We start from the raw sequence: 26,046 nt of genomic DNA, 5'->3' as shown, positions 1-26,046 counted from the left end.
AAGCTTTACAGAAATTCAGAAAAATAACAACATTGATACCATGGCATAAACTCAGTTTCAGTTATCTGAGAATGATTTATTCAGTAACTGAAGTACTAAAAGTGTCTTTCTTCTGCTTTAGTATCACTCAACACAGGCTATTACAAAACCTCATTAAAGCTGTGCTGACATTTTTTCTGCTTACAGTAGCAAAGAAGGTTGCCGATTATTTATCCTAGAGCGATGTTATGCAGATAGTTACATTTTCATAGCAAAGGTCACCACAATGAATAAAGCTGGCAATGGATAACTACTTGAATAGGTTACCAGAGGACAACTGGCAGCCCCAGAGGGTGTAGCACCTTTAAGAGAGAAAGGGAGAAAGTGGACAATCAAAGAAAAAATATATTGAATACAGGATGTCAGTGATGCCGTTGGTTCCTGGCCTTTCACTCCTGGATTCTGAGCCTGTGATTGACAAGATCAGCAACAGTTTGACGTTGTGGAAATGTTGAGTAATGGATAACACAATGATTCCCTTTTCCCAAATCTGAAATCCGGATGAAAGTCCAAGATCCATACTGCATGACAACACTAAATGTGGAAAGAAACTGAGATAAATGAGAAGTAGTAACAGGTAACACAAAACTTGAGTCTTAATAATCTATATTTTGTCGGAGAATTGGACGTTCAGTGGAGAGCACCAGGTGAAAGAATGAGTGAGAGATGGAGACACTGGGTTCATTTCAACCCATTGAGAATGCAGGGAAGAAAAACTACATGTAGGCCCATTGACTTATGAAGAATATCATGTGACAGTTTTTTTTATATACCAAAGTACACAATTAATCAATGTTACAATTATGTACTTTGTTTTAATGGGAAAAATGCTTGAAAATAAAAAGAATAAGACATACCCATAGAAATGTTCTTTATATTAGCATAGACATGCTCTCCTTTATATAACTATAGATGTGTTTCCCTTTAACTCCTAAACACCAGTAAATGATAAAATGATAGGTCACTAGTTTCAGCAACAGTAAGGAGTTATTAAAAGTTTTCAGAAAGCGCAATGCTGTCCCCATTTGGTGGAAAATAATATTGTTGTCAGATAAATAAATCCAAATAACATTTCATTCCATAAAACTGTGACTTAACCTCGACAAGATGTTCTTTATAACTTAGATCATTTACTTAATTTATTACCAGAACAATTACAAAATGAATATAACACATAATTTAGAATACAGTAAGGATTCCCATTTACCTGAAGGCCCTGTAATACCCTTCCTCCAGCCATGTGAGCAATAGATGGTATTTGAAATGTTTATATTGGGAAGCAATAAACAGTATCAAGTGAAATACTTTATTCAGCCCTTTTTAAAATGTTTAATAAAGCATATATGTTCAATTTTTTTATTCTCCATTTTCTTCCTTCCTTTCTTAAAGGTGCTACTCCCCCAGGGCTGCCAGTTGTAATGTTGTATGTTGTGCAAGTTGCTATACTTTGTGAACTTTGGCAGTGAGTTTTCACAAGGCATCTGACTGGCAGCATCATTCAAACCCAAATTTGTCCTCACCCAGCATCTATCCACATGGACTTTCCAGCCAATGTTGGTGGACAGCAAACATCAATATGAGTCATGGCTGATTCAAGGCCAGAATTTTACAGGCACAGCATGAGTCCCACCACTGGGGCCAAATGTGGATACCGAGACTGCACATGCCAACTGCAGGACCAATGTGCCAGCCCAATCAGAGGGCCAGCAGCTCAGCAGCCTCAACAGCGCTACTGATAGAAGTGGCTGCTGCTGAGACTGCAGGGAGGAGGAGAGGGCGCTCCTATGTTAGGCGCCCTCTAAAGGCAGGTGAGAATTTTTTAAAATGCCGGGGCCAGGCAGGCACGTCACGGTGATTGGAGGGGTGAGCCTTCCAATGCCAGTCTCAGAGCCGCGGGGGGCGACCATTGTGAGTCGAGGGCCACTCTGTAGGAAATGGAGCCTCAGGGAGGGAAGACTTCCCAAAGCTGCTGAGAGGCCGCCTCGATGTAACTGGTGAAATGCCGGCGGAGGCATAAAATGGCCGTTAATAGGCCAGTTAATTGGATTAATTGGCTGTCAGCCTCCGGTTGGCGAGCAGCAATGCACTGCCGTTCTCGCTTCTCAAAATTTTCCAGGCTTCCCTCCTGATGCATCCTACCATCATTTTACCAGCCCTCCCCCTGCCCAGCCCCTCTCCAGTGGGCTAGTAAAATCCCAGCCGTGGTAATTAAGTACAAGCCTGTGTGAATCAGACAATAAAAACTCACTGGAGCAATTAGGAACTCTTTCAGTCTAGTGTAATTAGATGAACCTCATTTCAGTGTCTTTTCCACTCACCGCTGGAAGAAGCTTCAACGTAGCGTTTGTCATCCTTTTGTAAATTTTATTGCTAGGCTCCATTTTGGTAAATCTGCCCTTATCAACTCTGGAAACAGAGTGCACAGTACACTGTAACATGACTACTTACCTGGGAATGCACACTTCATGCTGCATCGTTCATTGCATAGGTAGAAGTTTTTATTCAGGTATTTATGCTAATGTTTTGCCTTACTTTCATTCTCAGCCTGCTCCTGGCTCTTGTGCTAGCAAGTGGTAAGATCAGCATAAGCTGAGTCCTTTTCTGTTTTTCCCTCCTCTCTTTCCAGAGAAACTTCAATTCAGTTTGAACATAGCACAAAGATGTACATTGGAAGCACAAAAGACCTCATAAGATGATAGCAAACCAGTTACAAATTTAGAATAGAAATGCACAACCCTGTGTTATGGTCAGATGGGTGATGGAGTGGCTGGTTTCACTGTTTACCTCCCAACTGACCGCAGTGTTTTTCTTTCAATTAGTGTTCCAGCCCCTGTGTTTTGTGGCCAAATAACAGCAATTTACAATAAACAGCTTTTCTTGTAGATTTAAAACAGAAGATGAAATATTTATTGAACAATATTCATCACCTGAAATGTTCACAAACTTACCCACGCATGCATTTACTCTCATAAGCACACTCTAGAAGAGATAGAAGGTAAAGAGTAAGAGGTGTTAAGAGTTCAAGGTGTAAAAGTCTGTTGTTTCAGTAAAACCTGTGGGATCCTCTTGGAAGGTGAGTTTTAAAGTTGCAGGCCAGTTTGCTGGTTGTCTTGTATTTGCTGTGTTGCTGAAGATTTCTGGTGGTTCACTTCAGTTTGAATATGGTGCTGATGTTCTTAGTTCAGTTTTCAAAGGTGGAGGAGTTATTTCAAAGCAACTCTCTTTTCTCTGCTGCTGTTGGCTTTCAACTTGTCTCAGCACGGTTCAAATGTTAGCTGGAACAGGTCTCTTTCTCTTTCTCTCTCTCTTTCAGCCTTGTGTTGAAATTCAAGGTAGCTTTCAATGTTGACTGTGTGGTTGGAGAGAGACCAGGCTCATGTTGATGACTTGATGGCTGAACTTGAAAGATTCCTTTGTTCTTCAAAACGATTACCTTTAAAGGTAAACTCATTAAGCGTTAGCTTTACCCATTTGACTTTAGGCCTCAGTTCCTGATGGGCTGGTACAATGGCTTTTGATGGCCCCATGTTGATAATATGAGGGCTGTCCACACTCTGTTGTGATGAAGGGTAGTTAGAGACGTAGAGTCTGTGAGTGTCTTTGTTTTGGCTCATTTTGTGTATAGCACACATCCATGTGTGATAAGCTGTCTCATTTCCTTGTAGAAGGGGTTAATTGGTTTTAGTTCTAGTAGACATGGATGTGTATTGTAGTGCAGGAGGTCGTATTTGTCATGTGACTGTGTCCTCAATCTTGTTGAAAGCAAATGTATCCGTCTTTTAAAATTGTTCTAATTTTTTAACTGTTCAGTTTATTCTTTGTTTTCATTTCTGCACTTCTCGTGAGCGTGAAACCTCCCTTGAAAAAGGGAAAAATTGAAATGTCTTGGATTTCTTTTTGTTTTGTTTGTTTCTGGTGGCTTAGTAAGAAAAGAAGAAAGAAGATATAGGGTCACATACACTGCTTAGGCTTCCAGCCCAGAATCTAGTGCAAGCTTTGTGGATACAGTTTTTTTTTACATCCTGGACAGTGCATTGACTAGAACATTTTTTTTCCTGCTATGAGTATAATTTTTAGGTTGAATGGTTAGAGGAGTAAACTCCATCGAAAAGCCTGGCATTTTTAACTTTGAATTTTTCCAGAAATGTGAGCAGGTTGTCGTCTGTGTAAATTTGAATCTCTTAGTGTCTGTTATTCGCATAGACTTTGATATGTTGAAGAGCTAGGAGGAGCCCTAATGCTACTTTTTCTATGGTGGATTATTTCTTTTGATGTCTGTTTAGTTTCTTTGAGAAATAGCCAATTGGTCTTTCAAAGCCTGAATTATCATCTTGGAGTAAAACTCCGTCTGCTCCAACATCACTGGTGCCAATAGCCATCTTAAAAGGTTTATTGAAATTTGGGGCTGCCAATATTGGGTCGTTTGTTAAAATTACCTTCAACTTTTCGAGTGCTAGCTGGCACTGCTCTGATCACACCACCTTTGCACTTTTCTTTAGCAGGTCTGTTAATGGAGCAGCTGAGGTGCTGAAGTGGGAACAAATCTACAGTACAACTCACAGATTCCCAGGAACAGAATGATTTCCCTCTTGGTTTTTGGAATGGGGATATCTACCAGGCCTTGCACTTTGGCTGCCCTTGGCAACACTTGACCTTGGCCTACAATGTGGCCTAAATAGCTTACTTTGGCTTTGGCAAATTCACTTTTTGCCAAATTGGCCACAAGTGCCTTCTGTAGACCTTTAAGGAGTTCCCTTAAAAGATTTAAATGGCCTTCCCAGGTGTTGCCAAAAAACTAACAAGTCATGGAGGTAAACAACACAGTTGTTTAAACCAGCTACTACCTGGTTCATTAATCTATAAAATGTGGCTGCGGCATTTTTCAGACAAAATGGCATTACTTTGCGCTGAAATAAGCCATCAGGGGAAATAAAACCTTAGATTTCCTTTTCCTGCTGGGTCATTTGAACTTGCCTATACTATAGGAAAGCTCCACTTGCTCTGGCTGGCTTCAATTAAATCATTTTCCAGCATGTACTGGACTTTCTTGCAAACCTGACCTGGCTTATTGGGGTTCAATCTATAGGTGTTCTGTTTTATTAGTGGGGTCTCCCCTACATCCACATCATGTTCTCACACCAGTTTGCTTTGTTGAATGATAATTTTCTTTAATCCACAGACTGGAGATATGAATTTTATTTTTTTTAAAGACATTTTAAAAAGACCAGCTAAAAGGATCTTTGCTAGCAGCTTAGGATGGCCACCTAATTTACAACACTGTATCCTACATTGCAAGGGCTGTGAGGAGGGAGATGAAATGTCTGCTCAGTCTCCAGCAAGAACCAAGACCCAGGAAGTTTAAGGGAACTACATGTTCTTTTTAGCAAGAAGAAGAAATACTGCGAACTGCTCACTGAGTGACTGTCATGTAACAAGCCCCTCCCCATCTGTGGTTTTAAGCTTGTGTCTTTCTGCACCAGAGAGGAGAGAGGCTTCTGGACTCTGACACGGACAGACCCAAGTAGGGGTATCGCTCTCTCTCTCTCTCTCTCTCTCTCTCTCTCACACTCCATTTCAGCTTACAAGCTTCAAACTCTGCCTGTTGACTGACCACCTTTGCATACTCCAGCTACAATCAGAAACCTTGTTGGAGGAAATCTTCTGCATCGCTGTGCCCAAGAGACCCGTCGAACCAGTCATCTACCTCTTCAAACTAAAAGCCTCAGGACCACTGAATTCAGCTAGAAGCCAGCCAAATCACCAAACACCACAGAGTGTATACCCTTTCTTTCTACGGATACGAACTCAACCAATCTACCTTTCCCCACTCTGTAACCTATTAGTGTGTGTGTAAATCTCTAGTGTGTGTGTGTGTGAGTGAGAGTTGATGTGTTGTTTATTATTTTCATTAGTTCAGTTTAGGTACAATAAAGTTAACCTCTTTCTTTGTTAAATTCAAGAAAACCTGTCCAATTAGTTCTTGTTATGATCATAGCAAGTAAGTAATCAAACACCTACTGAATTGGCCAGTACATCCACCTTAAGAAAGAATTAAACCTGTTGTGGTCAAACAGAGAGAAGGAGAAAGGGGAAGCTCTTCAACCCCTCCTCACTTGACCATAACAATGTACTGTTAAGGGTGTGCAACCTGATTTGACCCTACGGACCTCCTTGAACTCCTGCAGTAATGTGATTAGGTCCCGTCTTTGTTGTTCCGAGAGATAGTCAAGCATTGTGTCTAATCTCCTTAGAATTTCAGTGTTTTCCCAATTTGGCAGTAGGGGGTTCAATTTGAGAATTTTCGGGGTTCTCTTCCTGATCCAGTTCATCCTCAATACTGCTTTGCTCCTCTATTGCTTTTACTGCCCCAGAATAGGCTGTCTGTACTATCCTTTGCAAATCAGGATCTGTCTGTTGGGCTTCAATTAAGGAGGGTCTACTGTATACCTCCCCTACATCTCCAAAACGTTTCAGCTCGCCAGACCTCTGAGTCATCTGACTGATTTCCCAGCTCAGCTTTCATTGGGGGAGTTTTATTCACTGTGGCCCTGGTTACTACACAGGCAGGAAAGATTCCAGAGACTTTCTCCTGTATTTGTTCTGTCTTCCTGGCCTCATTTGGCTGGTCTAAGACTACTGGGGCTGCTATAACCTTACCACCAGCCAAATCATTGCTGAGGAACAAGTCTATTCCAGCCACAGTTAGACTAGGGACAATCTCTACAGCTGGCCATCCAAAAATGAGGTTACACTGCAAGTAGACCTGATACAGGGGTACAGACACGTATCCTCCTTCAATCTCTTTTATCTGAACCCTTGCTTTTAGCGAGCTCTCTGTTGGGAAGGTCATTCCTTTACCCAGCATGAGGGATTGAGTGGCCCTTGCGTCTCGAAGCAAGACAATGGATTTGTATCACTAGATGGGTTTGGGGACACCTTTCCTTTTAAAACAAAATCCTGATAGCCTTCAGAAACTTTCTCTATTTCTGCCATACCTACGGCAGTATTCTTTTAGAGGTGCCTTACCACAAATAGGACCACAGGCGAGTCTGCCTTGCCAACTGCTTGGGCACCCTTTTCTTGGTAACCTTGTGCACTCCTACTGAATTAATTGACTTTCCCTTTAACTTCCAGCAGTCAGCTCTCATATGCCCTGCTTTACTGCAATGGGAACACACAAGTCTGTGGTATATATTCCTGCCCTCTGCATTTTCTTTCCTTACTGGTGGAGGGCATGTTGCATTCTCATTTTGTATTTCCCTGATGCTAACACCCCATCTTTTATCACTTTCCCATTTTCTGTCTTTTCTGAAAATCTGGGAATTATTTTGGAAGGATTTCCCTGTGAAAAGGGTTTATGAGTAAGCTCATAATCATCTGCCATGGCTGTTGCTTCTCTCACCCTTGCATTTCTCTGCTCCTTAATATGGGTTCTGATATTAACTGGATATTTAAAAAAACTCTTCTAGTCGAATCACCTCTCTCAAATTTTCATATGAGGGGTCTAACTTTAACGATCATATCCAGTGATCGAAAGCTATAAGCTTAATTCTTTCAAATTCAATAAATGTCTGGGTAAGTCTTTTCTTAGTGTTTCCAAATTTCTGTCGATAGGCTTTGAATGCTCAATCATATGCATTTGGAATTCCTGTTTTAGTGTGTTTGTAGCCAGAAGAACTCTCTTCTGATAACAGAGAAAAAGCTTTGCGAGCTCTGCCCACCAATTAACCTTGCAGGAGGATAATACAATGTTCTTTTTACTATTTTAGACTATTAGCTATTTTTTCAAATGAGATAAAATAAGACTCAACCTCCTCTTCATTAAATTTTGGCACTAGTATTGAGTGTCTCATAATGCCAATGTTCTGTTCTGAATTGGGAGTACTGTTTGAGTTGCTGGCAGCATTCTCATCTTGGGTTTGCAGCCTTTCTAACTCAAACTTACTTGCTGTTTCCGTCTTCTCAAATTAAACTCTCTTTCCATTTGAAGTTGAAACTCTCCTCTTTTTCCTTCTGGAATTGCAACTCCTGTTTTTTCAACTGTATCTGTATCCCTTCTCTTTGCAACTGAATTCTAGCTAGAGCTCCCTTTTCAGACTCTGATTCCATGCTTTCTTCTTCTGTTTCAGGGGTAAGTTTAAACTCTTCACTATTTTAGGTTTCTTTGCCTTTTACTTGAAAATGACTCCTACCTGGGCAACTAGGGTTTTTAAATCTTCACTATTTAACGGATTTAATTTATCATGAGATATGTTTCCCTGCTCCTCAAACTCCTTAGCATTAAATCTGGCCATGTATTTTGTTTCTAGCACTGTAAAGAAGAAAATAATACAAGAAACCTGTTTGTTTAATTTTCCCGCGGCGCGGGGACCAGTAAAATTTTGCGGGCAGAGGCCCGCCTCGACCCACGACGTCGAGAAGGGCTCGCCGCATATTACCGGCAACGGGGGGATCTCGGTCCAGCGCCCCCACCACCTGGCGCGGGCCCTTCATCTGCATATTTAAATCGACAGTAATTATGTTCAGGTGCACTTACCCGCTGTTCCACGCCAATTTTATGGCCTCCATTCAGCCTTCGTGCGTCTTCAGAGCTCCGCAAAATGTTCCGAGGCGAGAACCTGGTGGGGAGGGGGGAGTAATAAAATTTTCAGGCAGGGAGGGGTGGAGGAGCAGGGAAATCAATTTTTATTGGATGTGGGGATGGTGGGAAGTGGTAAAAGGCCAAATGTTAGAAGTTTAGGGGGTAAAATTTGGGCAGGGAAAAAGGCACGTGTTAGTCATTTCAGGCATTGAAATGACCATTGGGGGGGTTGGGGAAGGGCCATTCACATATTTCTTATTGCTTAATAAAAATGTAACATTGCTGCCTGTTTAAAAATTTAAAATAATTCTAAGGGCTTAAAGTCCTTTATAAATGGAGCCGGCACCTGCGCAGTGGTGCCAGATGCCGTTGCCGGGGACATGGAGGCCCCCTCTACACATCATCGAAATATCGTGGGGGCTCTGCAGCGGCCGCTGAATGCGGGCACCCCACTGAGTTCAAAGGGCGCCGCCGTGGAGTGCGGTGCCTGAATAAAATTCAGCCCATAGAGACTGTGAGTGTCTTTGTTTTGGCTTGTTTTGTCTATAGCTCACATCCATGTGCAATAAGCTGTCTCATTTCCTTGTTGACAGGGTTAATTACTTTTACTGCTAGTGGACATGGATATGTAGTGTAGCATAGAAGGTGGTACTTGTCATGTGACTGTAACCTCCATCTTGTTAAAAGCAGATGTACCAGTCTTTTAAAATTGTACTAATTATTTAACTTTTCAGTTTATTTTTTGTATTTTCATTTCTGCATTTCTCATGAGCATGAGCGTGACACCTGGAAGATATAGACTGAACATTACAAGCTGGTTCCTCTCAAAGTCGTATTATTGACTTAAACAATGAACATTTCTATTCCTTCAGTAAGGTCTGATTTATTTATAAATGCCTTGGGATGTTTCAGTATGTTAAAGGTGCCATATAAATGCAAGTTGTTGTTGTTGTTTAGGACAGTGGTTTTCGTATCTTGCAGTTATGTAACACAGCCATTACACACAATATTGTGCAATGTGTCTTTGTTATAATTTGGCCTTTCTCTTGTCACTCATCAATTGCAATGATGGCAAGAAGGCAGTCTCCAAATGCAGACCAAATCTTTGCGGAACTGAAACCTAGGACTGTGGAACCACAGTTTACAGCACAGAGAAGGTCATTCAGCCCATACCTCTCTCCCCATTGCCCTCGACTTCAAATATTTATCCAGTTCTCACTTAAAAGATGCAATGGTCTCTGCTTCAACCATACTCTATGCCAAGACAATCCATGTTGTAATTATGCTGCATGAGGTACATCACCTTATCTTTCGACTGGGCATTTTACATCCTTTTGGACTCAACATTGAGTTCAACAATTTTAGATTGTAACCTCTGCACCCAATTTGTTTTGTTTTTCTTTTTTTTTCTTTTGTTCCGTCCTTATACCCTTTACTTTGCTTTTGGACAGCAGCTATCCAAGATCTTGCCATTCACACCTCCTCTAGGCACATATTTTGTTTCTTGTCCCATTACCACTCCCTTTGGCCTTGCACTATAAGCCCTTTTGTCATTTAATCTATCCTGCTCTCCACCCTAACACAGACCTTCCCAAATGCTCTTCTTCCCACCTTCCCTCCTTTAATTCACTCAAAACCTATTACGTTTCCAACTTTTATCAGTTCTGATGAAAGATCACAGAGGTGAAAGGTTAACTCTGTTTCTTTGTTCACAGATGTTGCCAGACCTGCTGAGTATTTCCAGCACTTTCTGTTTTTATTTCAGATTTTCAGCCTCCGCAGTATTTTGCTTTTACATTAAAGAAGTTTACTCTGTTAGGCAACTGTTGTTCGACATATTCCTAAAGGTTTCACCACAACCACCCCGCCTTAGACCCCAATGCCCAATATTTATATAAACAATAATATATAAATAAGCAAAAGTGTCAAGAGAAAACGAAAAGAAACACAATTTATTTGAACGCTTCTATGATTTGCTCCAGGGTTACTCCCTGCAGAGTCGAGGAAATTAATCTTTAATTCCCTAGTGACTCCAGGACAGTTCGGGAGGGTTAACAGCTCTACATAAACGATGTAGTGCAAGACTTTGCAGAAGCTTTTATGTTGCTATTATACTGTGAAACATGTATAAAATAAATTAATGTGAATAAAGCTGAGCAAGCACAGAGTACAGTATCACACATGGAATCCATCTGCAGGGACTGTTTGATTTAGAAGGTAACAAATGTGAGCGGTTCATGATATAGTTTGGAGTAAATGGAGCAGGTTTAGTTGTGGACTTCGAATCCCAGCAGTCTCTATTAGTGATTTGCTTTCTGGTTTCTGGAACTGGGAGTTTCGAGATTGAAATTAATGAGAATTGAACCTATATAGAGAGTAGTTATTAACCCGAGTACTGTGAGTGGCAGGTTTGTGTTTTACAGAGTGCTGTAGCCTGTCCAAAGGTCCTGAGCTGACACTGAATGTTTTTGGCTTGAATAAACACCGACACTTGTTTATTCCACAGACAGGTCGCGGACGAAGCTGCAGTCTGTTCTCCACAGACTTCGACCTACCTGTGTGCTTCAGAACTCCTTCTACATGTCTGGAGTCCAACACTAGAAATGGCTGGTTCAGAGGTAAGATGTTTTCCCTCAACTTTTTAATTCAAGAGGAAAGCTCCAGTTTTATATTTTAAGGGAGGATGTCCAGTATTTTCTCCAATTGTGATTTTCCTTTTGCCCTGCTAATTTGCTCCTCTCCTTGTAGAGGGTGCAGATAATCTGGGCAATAGTAGCTGTACTCCTGCTCGCCACCCATTCTTCCCTTACAATTATGGACAGTAAATGTTGGCAGGGCTGTTTCACCATGGATAGCATCACAATTGATGAAGATCCCACCCTCACTTTTCATTCTGTACAGTGTTGCAATACTGGTCATGGTTGCGGCAATTGTAGCACACATACAGAACTCAATGAAAACTCCTCGGCTGGAATTTTATGCCTCCCCAAAGAGCGGGAAGATGGCGAGGGGTGAGGGAGCATAAAATGGAGTGGGAGGCTCGGGGGCCCCTTCCCGACCCACTCCCACCTCCGCCGCAGGCGGCTCTCTGACGGTCTTGGGGGTTGGGGGGGCCTCCTGTTCAGGCACCCTGTGCCCGACGAAGGGCTTCTCCCAATGCCCCAACCACCCCAAACCTCCAGCATGTCCCTCACCCCCCAATCGACCACCCTTGCCTCGCCAGGGCCCGACCGATCACCCACGGCGAGGCAACAAAAACGTACCTGGGTTCTGGGGCTCCCCAACCTCTTCGTCTTCAAGCTGGGCTGCAGTCCCAGCAGTGGCCACTGCTCCCAGCGGCACTGTTGGGACCAAGAGCTGCCGGCCCGCTGATTGGCCGGCAGCTCCAATAGGCGGGACTTCCTGCCTCAAGCGGGTGGAAGTCCCACCTCAGAACAGTTAAAGGCCGGGGAACCGCAAAATGCTGTCGGATCCCCAGGCTAGGCGGTAGCGGGTTCGCCGCTGACTTCTCAGTCAGTCAATGGCTCCAATTCGCCAAGGGAAAAATCCTAGCCCTCATTGGAGAACATTACTATATTTTCAGGACACACTCATTTTCCTGCACTGAAATATTACACAACTAGAGATTATGGATGACAGTCTGCATTCACAAGAGAAGACAGATGTTCTGGTTTCTGTTCTATTTTATATTTAGAGATACAGCACTGAAACAGGCCCTTCGAGTCTGTGCTGACCAACAACCACCCATTTATACTAACCCTACAGTAATCCCATATTCCCTACCACCTACCTACACTAGAGGCAATTTACAATGGCCAATTTATCTATCACCTGTAAGTCTTTGGCTGTGGAAGGAAACCAGAGCACCCAGTGAAAACCCACACGGTCACAGGGAGAACTTGCAAACTCCACACAGGCAGTACCCAGAATCAAACCCAGGTCACGGGAGCAGTGAGGCTGCAGTGCTAACCACTGCGCCACTGTGCCGCCCTGCCGGTTTTATTCTTGGCATCTATTTCCTTATTAACTTTTCCCCTCAGTTCTCCCATCAGTGTTGGCATGCTTGGCTTATGCCAGTTTGTGTGGCCTTTTAATGCAGGGGCATTTTTATCCTTAGCCTCCCCGGCCTAGCTCAGCTGTTTTTTGGCCTAGTGTAAAATAATTCTAATTAAATGAGTGTAGATGTCATTATTGTGCTCAAATCCTTTGAGTTCGGTGCCAATTTCCTGCTCTCCCCCATTTATTCAAGGATGTGAATTTGTCATACAATTAAGCAATTAAAGAAGGCTCTGTTGGGAAATGGAGAATATTCCTCTGTGTTGCGATGCACATTACTTTTCATTGGTTGACTAAGAACTTACACGCTGTTATGACCAAGGCAGAATTAATGCACTGTTAATTCAGTCCCACTACTCCGCAGGTCACAACATATTAGTAAAGTTTCACATCTACCATAAATTAGCCAAATTAAACACTTTATTTATTCCCCAGAATAAAGCACGCCAACCCAGGTTTCTTTAAACAACAATACATTAACTATTTATTAATAAACCTATTTTAAACCATGAGTTAAGTCTCTATATATGAACAGATTTTATATCTTATTCTTCCTAATCTTCATACACACACATACATTCAAAACCCAATGGTCAACCGGTTTTAAAAGATTGGTTTAGGTTGCAATGGTTTCTTAGGAATAATAAAGTTACTGGGTTGTAATTACTGGTAGAATATTTTTGGTTCGGTGGGGTGTTCCAGAGTCGAATGGTCAGATCCACTCAATGTCTCTCCAGGTGAAATTTATGAATAGTTTGTGGCATTTAAGGCAATTTGTCTGCAGCAGGCATCACACAGATCTCCCAGCAAAAGGTGTAGCATCAGGTTTACTTGGATTTCTAAGTAACCATCCAAAAGCAGAAACTTTCTTGAGATTCCAGGTTCTTTTAAACACACAAAAAGGCAGCCAAACACACTTTTGAGGCAGAGAGTTTCCAGAGACTGAAGACAACAGGAATCTTTCCACCCTTAACAATGCAAGGCTTCCTATCAGCAAAGGAGCCTTTCTCCAAAGCCGTGATTCTCCACAGGGTGTTGCAACTACTCTTCCTGGGCCTTTTCCCTTTCTTCAGGCATAAATAGCAACAAGGGTTTTAGCTCCCATACCTTAAATTTACACTTCCTTCAAAGTTCTTTAAACTTCATGAAGAAATTCAAATTTCATTTAATAGAGGAATTATTCCTCAAGAGAAAGATCTTTCAGGGCTGTATTCCTACCCAGTTTATAGCAGCCAACCGGTCTTTTACTTTCTTTCAGAGAAAGGTCTCTTTCTCTGGTCTCCAAGCAGGTTCCTGCCAAAACCGATCTCTTCTTGCAAAAGAGATACTAAAAACTTCCCAGCAGCCAGTCATGTGACAGTCATTTCTCTCTGTTGAGTGGCTTGGAAAAACAGATTGTCTTACAATTGCCCCACCCAGTTCAGCATTCACTGTTCTCAGATAAATTTTCTTCTCAGTCTTAAAGGCACACAGACTTCTCAGATTTTTTTTTAAACTCTTGTGACAATGCATTGCTGAGTGAGGGAACCTGCAAATCTAAGGGCTGAATTTTACATGTACGCCGCAAAAACATGGGCCGCACATCACGGGTCCATTGCAATCCTAAGCATGACAGCTCATTTAAATGGCCAGGATGGGCTGCCCTCCCCCCTGATCTCATGGAGGGGGTGGGATTTCCATCCCCGGAATTGGTGTCAGCTGCTTGTGCGCAGGTGCTGACTCCATTTTTAAAGGCCTTTGAGCCCTGCCATTAAATTTAAATATTTAAAGATGCAGTGAATAAAAAAAGAATACATCTACTTTGCCCCTCTCCCACCACCCCCCAATAACCATAAAATTAATTACTTGCTCTCTCCCCCCAAACCACTTACCTTGTCCACCTGATGTTCCCCACCCCCCGAAAAGTGCATCAGCTTTCAACACAAACTCTTCCCATCATCCCCTACACCAATGATGTTACCTTGACCCCGTTTCCCCCCTCCCGCACACCCCCCCTCTCCAGAAGTGTTCCGCCTCATTTCCCCAGATGGGCATCCAAAGGCGCAGGAGTACCGGCCAGCGGCAGGAAGATTTTTTTTTTATTCGTCCATGGGATAGCTGGCTAGGCCAGCATTTATTGCCCATCCCTAATTTCTCTTGAGAAGGTGGTGGTGAGTTGCCATCTTGAACCACCACAGCCCATGTGGGGTAGGTACACCCACAGTACTGTTAGGAAGGAAGTTCCAGAATTTTGACCCTGTGACAATAAAGGAACGGCGATATAGTTCCAAGTCAGGATGGTGTGTGGCTTGGAGGGGAACTTGCAGGTGGTGATGTTCCCATACATCTGCAGCCCTTGTCCTTCTAGTTGGTAGAGGTCGCAGGTTTGGAAAGTGCTGCCGAAGGAGCCTTGGTGCGTTGCTGCAGTGAATCTTGTAGATGGTACACACTGATGCCACTGTGTGCCGGTAGTGGAGGGAGTGACTATTTGTGGATGGGTGTGCCAATCAAGTGGGCTGCTTTGTCCTGAATGGTGTCGAGCTTCTTGAGTGTTGTTGGAGCTGCATCCATCCAGGCAAGTGGAGAGTTTTCCATCACACTCCTGACTTGTGCCTTGTAGATGGTGGACAGACTTTGGGGAATCAGGAGTTACTCGCCACAGGATTCCTTGCCTTGGACCTGCTCCTGTAGCCATGATATTTATATGGCTACTCCAGTTCAGTTTCTGGTCAATGGTAACCCTCAGAATGTTGATAATGGGGGATTCAGTAGATGCCAGTGTTGTAGCTGTACTGGAACAACTTGGCTAGGGGCGCAGCATGTTCTGGAGTACAGGTCTCCAGTACTATTGCTGGAATGTTGTCAATGCCCATTGCCTTTGCAGTATCCAGCGCCATTATCACTGGACTAGTAACCCAGAGACCCAGGGTATTTCTCTGGGGACATGGGTTTGAATCCCACCACAGCAGAAGAAGGAATTTGCATTCAATTAATAAATCTGGAGTTAAAAGCTAGTCTAATGATGGCCATGAAATCATTGTCGATTGTCGTAAAAACCCAGTTGGTTCACTAATGTCCTTTAGGGAAGGAAATCTGTGGTCCTTACCTAGTCTGGCCTACACTTGACTCCAGACCCACAGCAATGTGGTTAACTCTTAAATGCCCACTGACATGGCATAGCAAGCCACTCAGCTGTATCTAACCGCTACGAAGTCAATAAGGAATGAAACCGGACGAACCACTCGGCATCGACCTAGGCACCGGAAATGACAATGACAAAGCCAGCCCTGTCGACCCTGCAAAGTCCTCCTTGCTAACATCTGGCGGCTTATGCCAAAGTTGGGAGAGCTGTCTCACAAACAATCAAGCAACAATCTGACATAGTCATACTCACCAAATCATACCTTACAGACAATGTCCCAGATACTGCCGTCACCATCCCCGGGTGTGTCCTGTCCCACCGGCAGGACAAAACCAACAGAGGTGGTGACACAGTGGTATACAATTGGGAGGGAGCTGCTCTGGGAGTACTCAACATCAACTCCAGACACCATGAAAGCTCATGGCATCAGATCAAGCATAGGCGAGGAAACCTCCTGCTGATTACCACCTACCACCCCCCCTCAGCTGATGAATCAGTACTCCTCCATGTTGAACAGAACTAGGAGGAAGCACTGGGGGTGGCAAGGGCGCAGAATGTACTTAATGGACTTCAATGTCGCCATTTCCTTCTTTCACCAGCAAGTGACTCCAAGGCAAGGGAGGAGATAGGGGCTCTGACACAAATTTTCAAATCTTCTCTGGCCTCAGGAGAGGCACCAGAGGATTGGAGGACAGCGAATGTGATACCATTATTCAAGAAGGGTAGCAGGGATAAACCAGGTAATTACAGGCTGGTGAGTCTAACATCAGTGGTTGGGAAACTATTGGAAAAAATTCTGAGGGACAGGATTAATCTCCACTTCGAGAGGCAGGAATTAATCAGGGATAGTCAGCATGGTTTTGTCGGGGGAGATCATGTCTAATTAACTTGATTGAATTTTTCGAGGTGGTGACTAGATGTGGAGATGAGGGTAAAGCAGTTGATGTAGTATACATGGACTTCAGAAAGGCTTTTGATAAGGTCCTGCATGGGAGATTGGTTAAGAAGGTAAGAACCCATGGGATCTAGGGCAATTTGGCAAATTGGATCCAAAATTGGCTTAGTGGCAGGAGGCAGAGGGTAATGGATAAGGGTTGTTTTTGTGAGTGGAAGCCTGTGACCAGTGGTGTACCACATGGATCGGTGCTGGAACCCTTGCTGTTTGTAGTGTACATTAATGATTTAGACATGAATATAGGAGGTATAATCAGTAAGTTTGCAGATGACACGAAAATTGGTGGTGTCGTAAATAGTGAGGAGGAAAGTCTTCGATTACAGGACGATATAGATGGGCTGGTAAGATGGGCGGAGTAGTGGCAAATGGAATTTAGTCCTGAGAAGTGTGAGGTGATGCATTTTTGGAGGACTAACAAGGCAAGGGAATATACAATGGATGGGAGGACCCTAGGAAGTACAGAGGGATGAGAGACCTTGGTGTACTTATCCATAGATCACTGAAGGCAGCAGCACAGGTAGATAAGGTGGTTAGGAAGGCATATGGGATACTTTCCTTTATTAGCCAAGGCATAGAATGTAAGAGCCAGGAAGGTTATGATGGAGTTGTATAAAATGCTGGAGTACTCTGTACAGTTCTGGGCACCACACTATAGGAAGGATGTGATTGCACTGGAGAGGGTGCAGAGGAGATTCACCAGGATGTTGCCTGGGCAGGAGCATTTCAGTTATGAAGAGAGACTGAAAAGGCTGGCGTTGTTTTCCTTAGAGCAGAGAAGGCTGAGGGGGGACATGATTGAGGTATACAAAATTATTGATAGGTTAGATAGGAAAAATTTTTTTCCCTTAGCAGAGGGGTCAATAACCAGGGAGCATAGATTTAAGGTAAGGACCAGGAGGTTTAGAGGGGATTTGAGGAAAAAAAAATTTACCCAGAGGGTGGTTGGAAACTGGAATGCACTGCCTGAAGAGTGGTAGAAGCAGGAACCATCACAACATTTAAGAAGTATTTAGATGAGCACTTGAAATGCCATAGCATACAAGGCTACAGGCCAAGTGCTGGAAAATGGGATGAGAATAGTTAGGTGCTTGATGGCCAGCACAGACACGATGGGCCGAAGGGCCTGTTACTGTGCTGTATAACTCTATGATTCTATGACTCTAAGTGTGATAGTTGATATTTAGGCCCTTCTTGTCACACTTGCAAGCATCCTTGAAGTGGAGCTTTGGGTGCCCCACTGGTCGTCTGGCCCCAACTCCCTCACCAGACAGAAGGTCCTTGGGTATGCGACTACCTTCCATCCTGCGGACGTGTCCGATCTCCCGAAGCCATCTCTGTTTGATTAGTGCCAACACACGTGGGAGCTCTGCCTTTGAGAGGACTGCAACATTTGAGATTTTGACCTGCTCGGATATAACCATAATGTGCCGCAGACAGCAAAGATGGAAATTTTTTAGCTTCTTTTCCTGGTAGCCGTTAGTCATGTTTCACAGCCATACAGCAAGGTGCTGAGAACACAGGCCTTATAAGCCATCAGCTTGGTCCTATGGGTCAGCTTGGTGTTATTCCATGCAGGTTTTGCAAGTCAGCCAACGGTGGCAGCTGCTTTCCCTATGTGTGTATCGAGCTCTGCAACAAGGGACAGATTGTCTGTCACTGTGGACCCAAGGTAGCAGAATTTTCTAACCACTTCCAGTGTAGTGTCATTTAGTGTGATCAGGGGCGGAGATGCAACACCTTGTCCCATGACCACGGTTTTCTTGACACTTATAGTCCAGGAGAACAAGTTAAAGGCATAGGAGAGACAGTTCATGAGTCTTTATAGTTGAGTTTCCATGTGAGCTACCATTGCAGCATCATCAGCATAGAGAAGTTCTCTGGTCAGGACATGATGTGTTTTTGTCTTTGATTTCAGCTTTGATTGTAGAGCTTGCCGCCTAACCTAGTGTGCAAGTCGACCCTTTCCATATCTGCCGGGAAGACGAAGGTCAGCAGCATGGAGAAGAAGATGACAAACAGAGTTAGATAGTTTGTGAAAATAAAAGCATTAGTCCAAATTGTTGCAAAATAATATCAAGCATTTATAGATCATGCTCTGTTAACATTCTTGCGCGTGTTATGCAAGTATAATTCTGTAGGACTTATACTTGTTCTTTGTAAAATGTACTTTGTCAGGGGAAATATTGATACATAATGCTAAGTTTTACAAAGGAAGCTGTCTGCTCCCTTTATTTTTCCTTGGAACTCCTGGTTAGTATACTCTGTTTAAAATTTACCTTATCTCATTGAGGAATTCTGTTCCCAGCTTATTGTGTGAATTTATGCTGTAACATGTAAGGAACTTTTACACACACATTCTGCTTTCAGGCACACTCCAGAGCTGGGATTTTTCGGAGCAAGTAGGGGTCCTGCGGCCAGGGCCAAATGTAGGGAGGGACCTTACTTTGGTGGGAGGCAAGACCCATGGCCACATATTGCAAGCAGCAGCCAGTTAAGTGGCTGCCACCAGACCTGCTGTTCTATTAAGGATGGTCACCTGTCCCCAAGAGTTGCCAGCCCAATCAGAGGACCGGCAGCTCAGTAGCACCCAAAAAGAAGCCCACCCCCAACGTGGAGCCGACTGGGAGGCTGCTAGTGTTTACCTGGCAGTCGCTCCACACAGCAGACGACTACAACCCCACCGCTGGTAAAATGCCTGTTACATCTTGTTGTTTTCTGTTTCCCAGATGTTGGAAAGAATCAAACATTAAACATGGAAAGGCTAGAATCTTTGTTTAATTATTCATCCACCATGCTGCCCGCTGCAGGACTGGTGATATTGGTTTTATTTTACATACCACATGACTCTCCAGTGCAGCCGTGACTGTGGCCCCATTGGAACAGTTACACAGAACAACTAGTTCCGAGCTAATTAGTTCCTAGCACTTTACAGATAGTATAACAAGATATAATAATGCCAGTGGAGGCAGAAAGTGGCCCTTAATTGGCCACCTAAGTGGGTCAATTGGGCTCCAGGCAGGCCATTTGCCACCTTTCCCAATGCTGGCAAAATAGCATGGTTGTGGAAATGCATCGGGCATGCCACCAGATATTTTGCCAGCCTTCCTGCCTCCAAGCCCATCCCCAAAGGCCCAGTAAAATCCTGGCCCATGTATTTCTAAAGCATAATATCAGGTCACTGAGAGTAACCGGCCGGTTCAGAGACTTATCTTTATAATTCGGATTTTGGGATTGTTCAATAGACTGTTAATATGTCACAGTAATGAAGCTACCATTCATATTTCAACATTTACTGAGATGGTAAGTGCATTTCTTGGTGTGGTACTGAGCTGTATAGCCCAGGTAAATGCTTTGAAAATCAAACTTTGCAATAAATGCCAATGATTTCATATCCTCCAGGGTGCTAAACTATGGGGTGGAAGATTTGTAGGAAGCATGGATCCAATTATGGAGAAGTTTAATGCTGCCATACCTTTTGATAAACGAATGTGGGCTGCAGATATCAAAGGAAGCAAGGCCTATGCAAAGGCTTTAGAGAAAGCTGGATTGGTAACGAAATCTGAAATGGATCGAATACTAAATGGAATGGACAAGGTAAGAACCTTTGGAATGAATTGGCTTAACTGTCAAAGTAATGAGGTCTTCTGACCTTAATTCAACTTTAGTCTGTATATCAGTCAATTACTGAAGAGTACTTTGCAAAATAAAACCCACCCAAAGATTGATTGAGTTCAGGTAACTCAATTTTTGATTTCAGATGGAATTTGTAGGCCGGGGTTTTCTGCTTGTGCTCTTGACAGTTGGCAGTTATTTCCCGCATTTATTTCTCAATCCCTGATATGATTCAACACGTTATGATCTTGAGTATAATATCACCAGACTAGATCCTAAGGCTTGTGCTTGAGCAATGCCATGGGGAATCAGTTCATTTAAGAACATTGGATGCTGTGTGCAGATCTGGTGGTTCAAGCTTTTCCTCCACTTTTTCTGTTTCAGTCATACAGCCTGTTTCAGTTGGCACATACTCTTACTGGGTTTGATTTTTTAAAATCTTGTTTTTTTGGATTTGTAAGACTCTTAAAAAGGGGGTCTCACTTTCCTCTAAGGACCTGACCCCGTACTGATTGTCAATCGCACGAAACAGACTTTGGATAAAATTTTCACTTCATTTGGAACACCTTTATTAACTCACCAAGCAATAGTATATACTTACAACACCAGTTGCTTAGTAGACCCGGGTACGGAAACTTGCTCCCAAGTGGTCAGGTCCGCTGAGCGATGTCTTCCGCATGACTTCCTGTGACTGACCAAGTCACACTTCCCAGCTGCAGCAACATTGTCCTTGCGAGATGTAGCTTTATACCCCTTTCTGACCCTGGTCACTCGACATGGAAGGTAACGTCTTGAATTGGATCATCGGATTGGGTTTCCATGCTTTATCAATCCCACCCTGGCTATGCAAGATCACCTGCATGTGGTCATATCCTGCTCTCAGAAAGGGGGTGGGAGTGCGGTGGTCTCAGGTGTATACCACCCATGGATGTGATATCTGCACCTTGATAAGGCAAGAAGGAAACCATTCACACATATTTCAAAAGGCCGTTGCCCTTGAGTGTGTTTGTAGACAGGCAGTTTGACATAGCAACAGCCCCGACTATCGCATCAGTAGTATTTCCTGATTCGTGTGTATATGTGGGGGTCCTAGTTCACTAACATTGTCTTTTACTTTTAAAAAGTCCAATATGAACTCCAGCGATGAAGTCTTCAGTCAGAATTCTTCTCCCTTCATCCTGATGTCCGCCGCCTCCATGTCTTCACCACCCGGGTGAGCTCCACAAACTGGTCCACACCACAACTGGTTACATTGTACTTATGAACAGAAGTACAGGAGATATTAACCTCAGAGCATAACAAAAATACGAGAGATATCCCAATGCCTTATCGATTCATTGAGTTTGGGTCACTAGTCCAACATGAAATGCTGACCATTCTTTTGTGCATTGAGATCAATGTTTGCTTTTGCATCTTTGAGTGTACCTGGTTTACACATGGTTACTGAGTTCGTTTTGATTCTAATCCTACTCTCATTCGGTGAATATTCCTTTGCTCTGAGTCCTGTTTTGAATGTTTTCTTAGTTAATCTTGGTGTACTGTGCATGTTGAAGTTACATGGTGTTATGAATTTTAGCAGACTGGTTAAGTTAGTCCAGTCATTGTAAGGTGTGTAGGTATAAAATCATAGAATTGTCCAGCACAGGAGGGCATTCGATCCATCATAACTGTGCCAGCTCTTTGAAAGAGCTATCCGATTAGTCCCACTCCCCTGCTCTTTCCCATTAGTTTTGATTTTTTTTTACCTTTTCAAGTTTATATCCAATTCCTTTTTGAAAAGTACTATTGAATTTGCTTCTACCACTCTTACAGGCAGTGCATTCCAAATCGTAACAACTCACATTTTTTCATCTTCTCTCTGCTATTTTTGCCAATTATCTTAAATCTGTCTTCTGGTTATTGACCCTCCTGCCAGCGGAAACAGTTTCTCATTTACTCTGTCAGTACCCTTCAGAGTTTTGAACGCCAATATTAAAACTCCCCTTAACCTTCTGTGCTCAAAGGAGAACAATTCCAGCTTCTGTGCTGTGTGAATCCATTTAGCGTACACATTACAGAACTTGGATTGTAATACTTGCCTTCCTTTAAAAGCTAAAGAGTAATGTTTCTGAAAGCTGATCTCCTTATTTTCACAAGAGCAAATGAGACTATTTTTGTATAAATGGTACTTCATGAGCTGTGAGATTCAATACTAAAAGGTTTTGGTTTCAAACTGTTAGATTTATGAAGAATGGACAAATGGAACTTTCCAGATTAAAGAAGGAGATGAGGACATTCATACAGCCCATGAACGAAGACTAAAGGTAAGAGTGGCCGCTAAATATATCTTTCTCAGAACACAAGGATCCTTTTAAAGACTAATACGGACGTGGAAAGACTCGGGAACATTCAGGAATAGGTTTGGAAATGTAGTTTGAATTTATAATCCAAGTTATTTCACTGATGTCCAGATTCTATCTGGTCCAAGATCCATAGCAATTTGACATGATTATGTTAATGAGCACCTTTTTGTGAAATAACCATCTTATCAATTGGACATGTGGTTTGATGTTAATTCATATTTTTCAAAGCTCTGAAGCACAGCAAGGAATATTAGAACATGGAAAAAATAGACTTGAAGCATCAGGGACAGTCTCAATGACAAGCTATTGATTGGTATTTTAGTTGCTAAAAAGGTCAACAAATCTGTCTCTGACTACAACAATCATTCATTATTTTAAGATTAGCTGGTGGTGGTTGACATTACTCATGTTGATCCGATGTTTTGGGCTGGAGAATAATCCTAACCATCTTGACTTGCTCATTCTAATCTTTTTTAATGCTGAAGTCTCCAAAGTAGCCTCTTGTAAAGAATTGTTTCTAAATGCTGAATTTATTATAAGCTATTTTTATTGAGTTGAGAAATTGGGAATGTGTTTGAAGTTATTGCTTCAATTAGTCGTGCTGGAATGGGTTTGGTTTCTATGCCTGATAAATGTTCTTGTGGATAATGTGAGTATTAACTAATCTCAAGAATTAAATGAGTCGTATGATTTCATGGAAGGTTACAGTTATTAATCAAGATTGTTCTGGAATTGGTTCATAAACTATCATTTTTTTATCCAAGCAACTACCCATCAGTTATCTTTATTGTTATTCAACAACACTTTGCATTTCTAAGGTGCCTTTAACATGAACAGCTGTTGGAAGATTTAAGGGAGCAGACCAAATATATGGTCAAAGAATTCAATTTTTGAGGAAGATTATTAAAGATGGAAAGACAGGCAGAAAAGATGAGAAATTTGGGGATTCCAGCGTACAGGAGTGTGATGACTGAACACTGTCATTGAGGGGGCAGCAAAAGGTTGAGGGATGCACAGAAGACTTGAGGTCACCAGGAACAGAAATTCTGGTCGACTTTTCGCACCCCCCCCACCCCCCCCCCCGCCCCCCGCCCCACCATTTGCCTCTTTCCACTTTTGATTTGAAAATTGGAAAAGGGGCAGAGGGGAGAAATTTTAATGAAGCAGTCTGTGCCAAATAGAATATATGCACACACATACCCGTGCACATGATTACTTGGAGAAAATTGTATTTTTTTAAGCAATGCTTGTTGTAACACTGTGGGAGGTTGCAGAATCACATAGGTGACACAAATAACAGGTTTTCTTGTAATAGGATAGATTTTTCTCTATGGGCTCCCAATACCACATCAGAGGTGTACTGCGCCTATAAGGAAGCAATTGCCCATGTTTTCCCTCCCTTGGGCTACTTGTGAGATCCAGGGAGACTCCAGACAGAGGCCTGTTTTCTGGCTGAGCTCAAAGCCTAAAAATTTGGAAGGAAATTGGAACACTGCTTCAGACTTGGATTGCCAAATTGGAGCCTTTTGCCAACTGACTGAGATCAACGGGCAGAACGCCCTTAGTGCTAAAGTGATCTTTGAGGTCGGGGGGAAAGGTTAAGAAATCATTGGGTGCCTGCAAAGCTCCTGCAGATACTTGAGTGAGTGGGTATTCAGAGGCTTACCATAGCACCAGGTTTTCATGAGCACCCCTGCACTGGGACACCCAGTGAGCAGATTCCAAGGAAAATAGAGCAGGGCAACTGCAAATCCCTCCTACTTCAGTAAAGTTGCTGTGCTGTGCCTGTGCGTACTATAGGGGCAGACATAGGACGAGATTTTATCTGGGCGACGGGGGTCTCAGCCACCAGCTGTAGAGCTGGCGAGAGCCCCGCGTTGCTTCCTCTGGGGAAGGCCCACTGCGTTACGTGCCAGTTAAGCACAAGTGGGTTATGGCGGGCCTTTCCCGGGATCAAGGACCCCAACAACAGAAATCCTGCCTGCTGAGAGCTGCCGGCCAATCAGAGGCGGGCAGTGCTTTAACTGAGCACCACAGAGTGGGTGCCTGACCCCAGCACTGGACTCACTGGAGGCGCTGGACCCAGGCCACAGGTGAGCCCGGGGTGGAGTGGTTTTGCAGGGTGGGGGTCGTGGGGGGGAGGGATGTAGGGGGTTGGGCAGAAAGAACAGGGGAGTGGCTCTCAGCAGGCCCCCCCCCTCCCTCCATGATGCTGGGTCCCTTGAACAGGGATGAGGTCCTTAATTGGGTACTAATTGCCCACTTAAGTGCCTCAATTGGCGACGGGACAGGAAGGCCATCCATGGGCCTTTCTGCCCCGTGTGGATGTGGTAGGGATATGGAATTAGTGTAGGATTAGTATAGATGGGTGGTTGATGGTCGGCACAGACTCGGTGGGCCGAAAGGCCTGTTTCAGTGCTGTATCTCTAAACTAAACTAAACATTTCTTATTTCTAACATAGAATCCAAAAGTTTAACCTTGCTAATGTTACAGCAAAATTATCTTAGAATATCCATCAAAATTTAAAGTAAACTTGTACCTTAAATCCCCGAATGGGATGAGAAGTGTTGGTTCAGGATTCAACACTCCTAAATGTTTGATTCATAACCTTGTATTTTTATACTATTTCTAAGGTGTCATAGGACTTTTTCATTAGTTGTGACCTTCCTGTGTTCCCTTTTAAAATCTATATCTTTAATTTAATGTTTTACTGGAATTTGAAGTTTTTGAGCTTTTATCTGGTCAAAATGTTCATAATTGTGTTTATCTGACCTCTCTTGTTTCTGTGAGTACATTCCATTTATTGTTAATTACCCTTGCCATGGTACCCACAGCAACCGCCAGAGCCGACCTGTCTGAACAACAACTCCATAAACCATGACAGGCCCCCCCTTTTTATGTTTAGTTATTTTTTCTTTTTTCTTTTTTTATTTGGTTATTTTATTTTAGTTTATTTAGTTTGTTTAGTTTGTTTCTACGGTGCCTACCCACTGTTTCTCTTTTTTTTAATGTTGGTGCTTGGAGTACTTTGTTCTTTACAGTCTATTCACACCCTCTCTGTACTAACGCTTTGTCTTTCAGCACACCATTAACATACTGTTTGCCTTTGTTCCATGACCTTCTGGTGAGTTACTCTCTGTGACCCTCTGTCCTATCAACACCTTCTCTTTTGTTATCTCTTGCCACACACCCCCGCTTTACTTGCTCAAAATCTTTTACATTTCTAATATCTGCCAATTCCGAAGAAGGGTCACTGACCCGAAACGTTAACTCTGCTTCTCTTTCCACAGATGCTGCCAGACCTGCTGAGTGAATCCAGCATTTCTTGTTTTTGTTTTA

At 43.0% G+C, this 26,046-nt stretch overlaps 1 protein-coding gene and 1 long non-coding RNA gene across 3 annotated transcripts in view; one reads left to right on the top strand and one right to left on the bottom strand.

Annotated features, from left to right (window-relative positions):
- The first annotated feature begins 584 nt into the window (after window positions 1–584).
- LOC137346664 (argininosuccinate lyase-like) overlaps window positions 585–26,046 on the top strand; it is a 64,964-nt gene continuing 39,502 nt past the window's right edge. For both annotated transcript variants that reach the window (XM_068010312.1, XM_068010311.1), the window contains exons 1-4: window positions 585–616; window positions 11,127–11,238; window positions 20,152–20,346; window positions 22,584–22,667. In XM_068010312.1, the coding sequence (XP_067866413.1) occupies window positions 600–616; window positions 11,127–11,238; window positions 20,152–20,346; window positions 22,584–22,667 (408 nt within the window). In that variant the 5' untranslated portion in view covers window positions 585–599. The remainder of the gene's footprint in view (window positions 617–11,126; window positions 11,239–20,151; window positions 20,347–22,583; window positions 22,668–26,046) is intronic.
- LOC137346665 (uncharacterized) lies at window positions 2,991–11,956 on the bottom strand. The gene is made up of 3 exons (XR_010968746.1): window positions 11,884–11,956; window positions 8,576–8,657; window positions 2,991–3,958 (listed from the first exon to the last, which is right to left on the bottom strand). It is a non-coding gene; the product is annotated as an uncharacterized lncRNA (long non-coding RNA).

The sequence above is a fragment of the Heterodontus francisci genome, chromosome 30, assembly GCF_036365525.1.
Source record: "Heterodontus francisci isolate sHetFra1 chromosome 30, sHetFra1.hap1, whole genome shotgun sequence".
Lineage (NCBI taxonomy): Eukaryota > Metazoa > Chordata > Chondrichthyes > Heterodontiformes > Heterodontidae > Heterodontus > Heterodontus francisci.
Note: the sequence above shows the minus strand (reverse complement) of the source record. Positions and strands in the feature narration are given on the sequence as shown.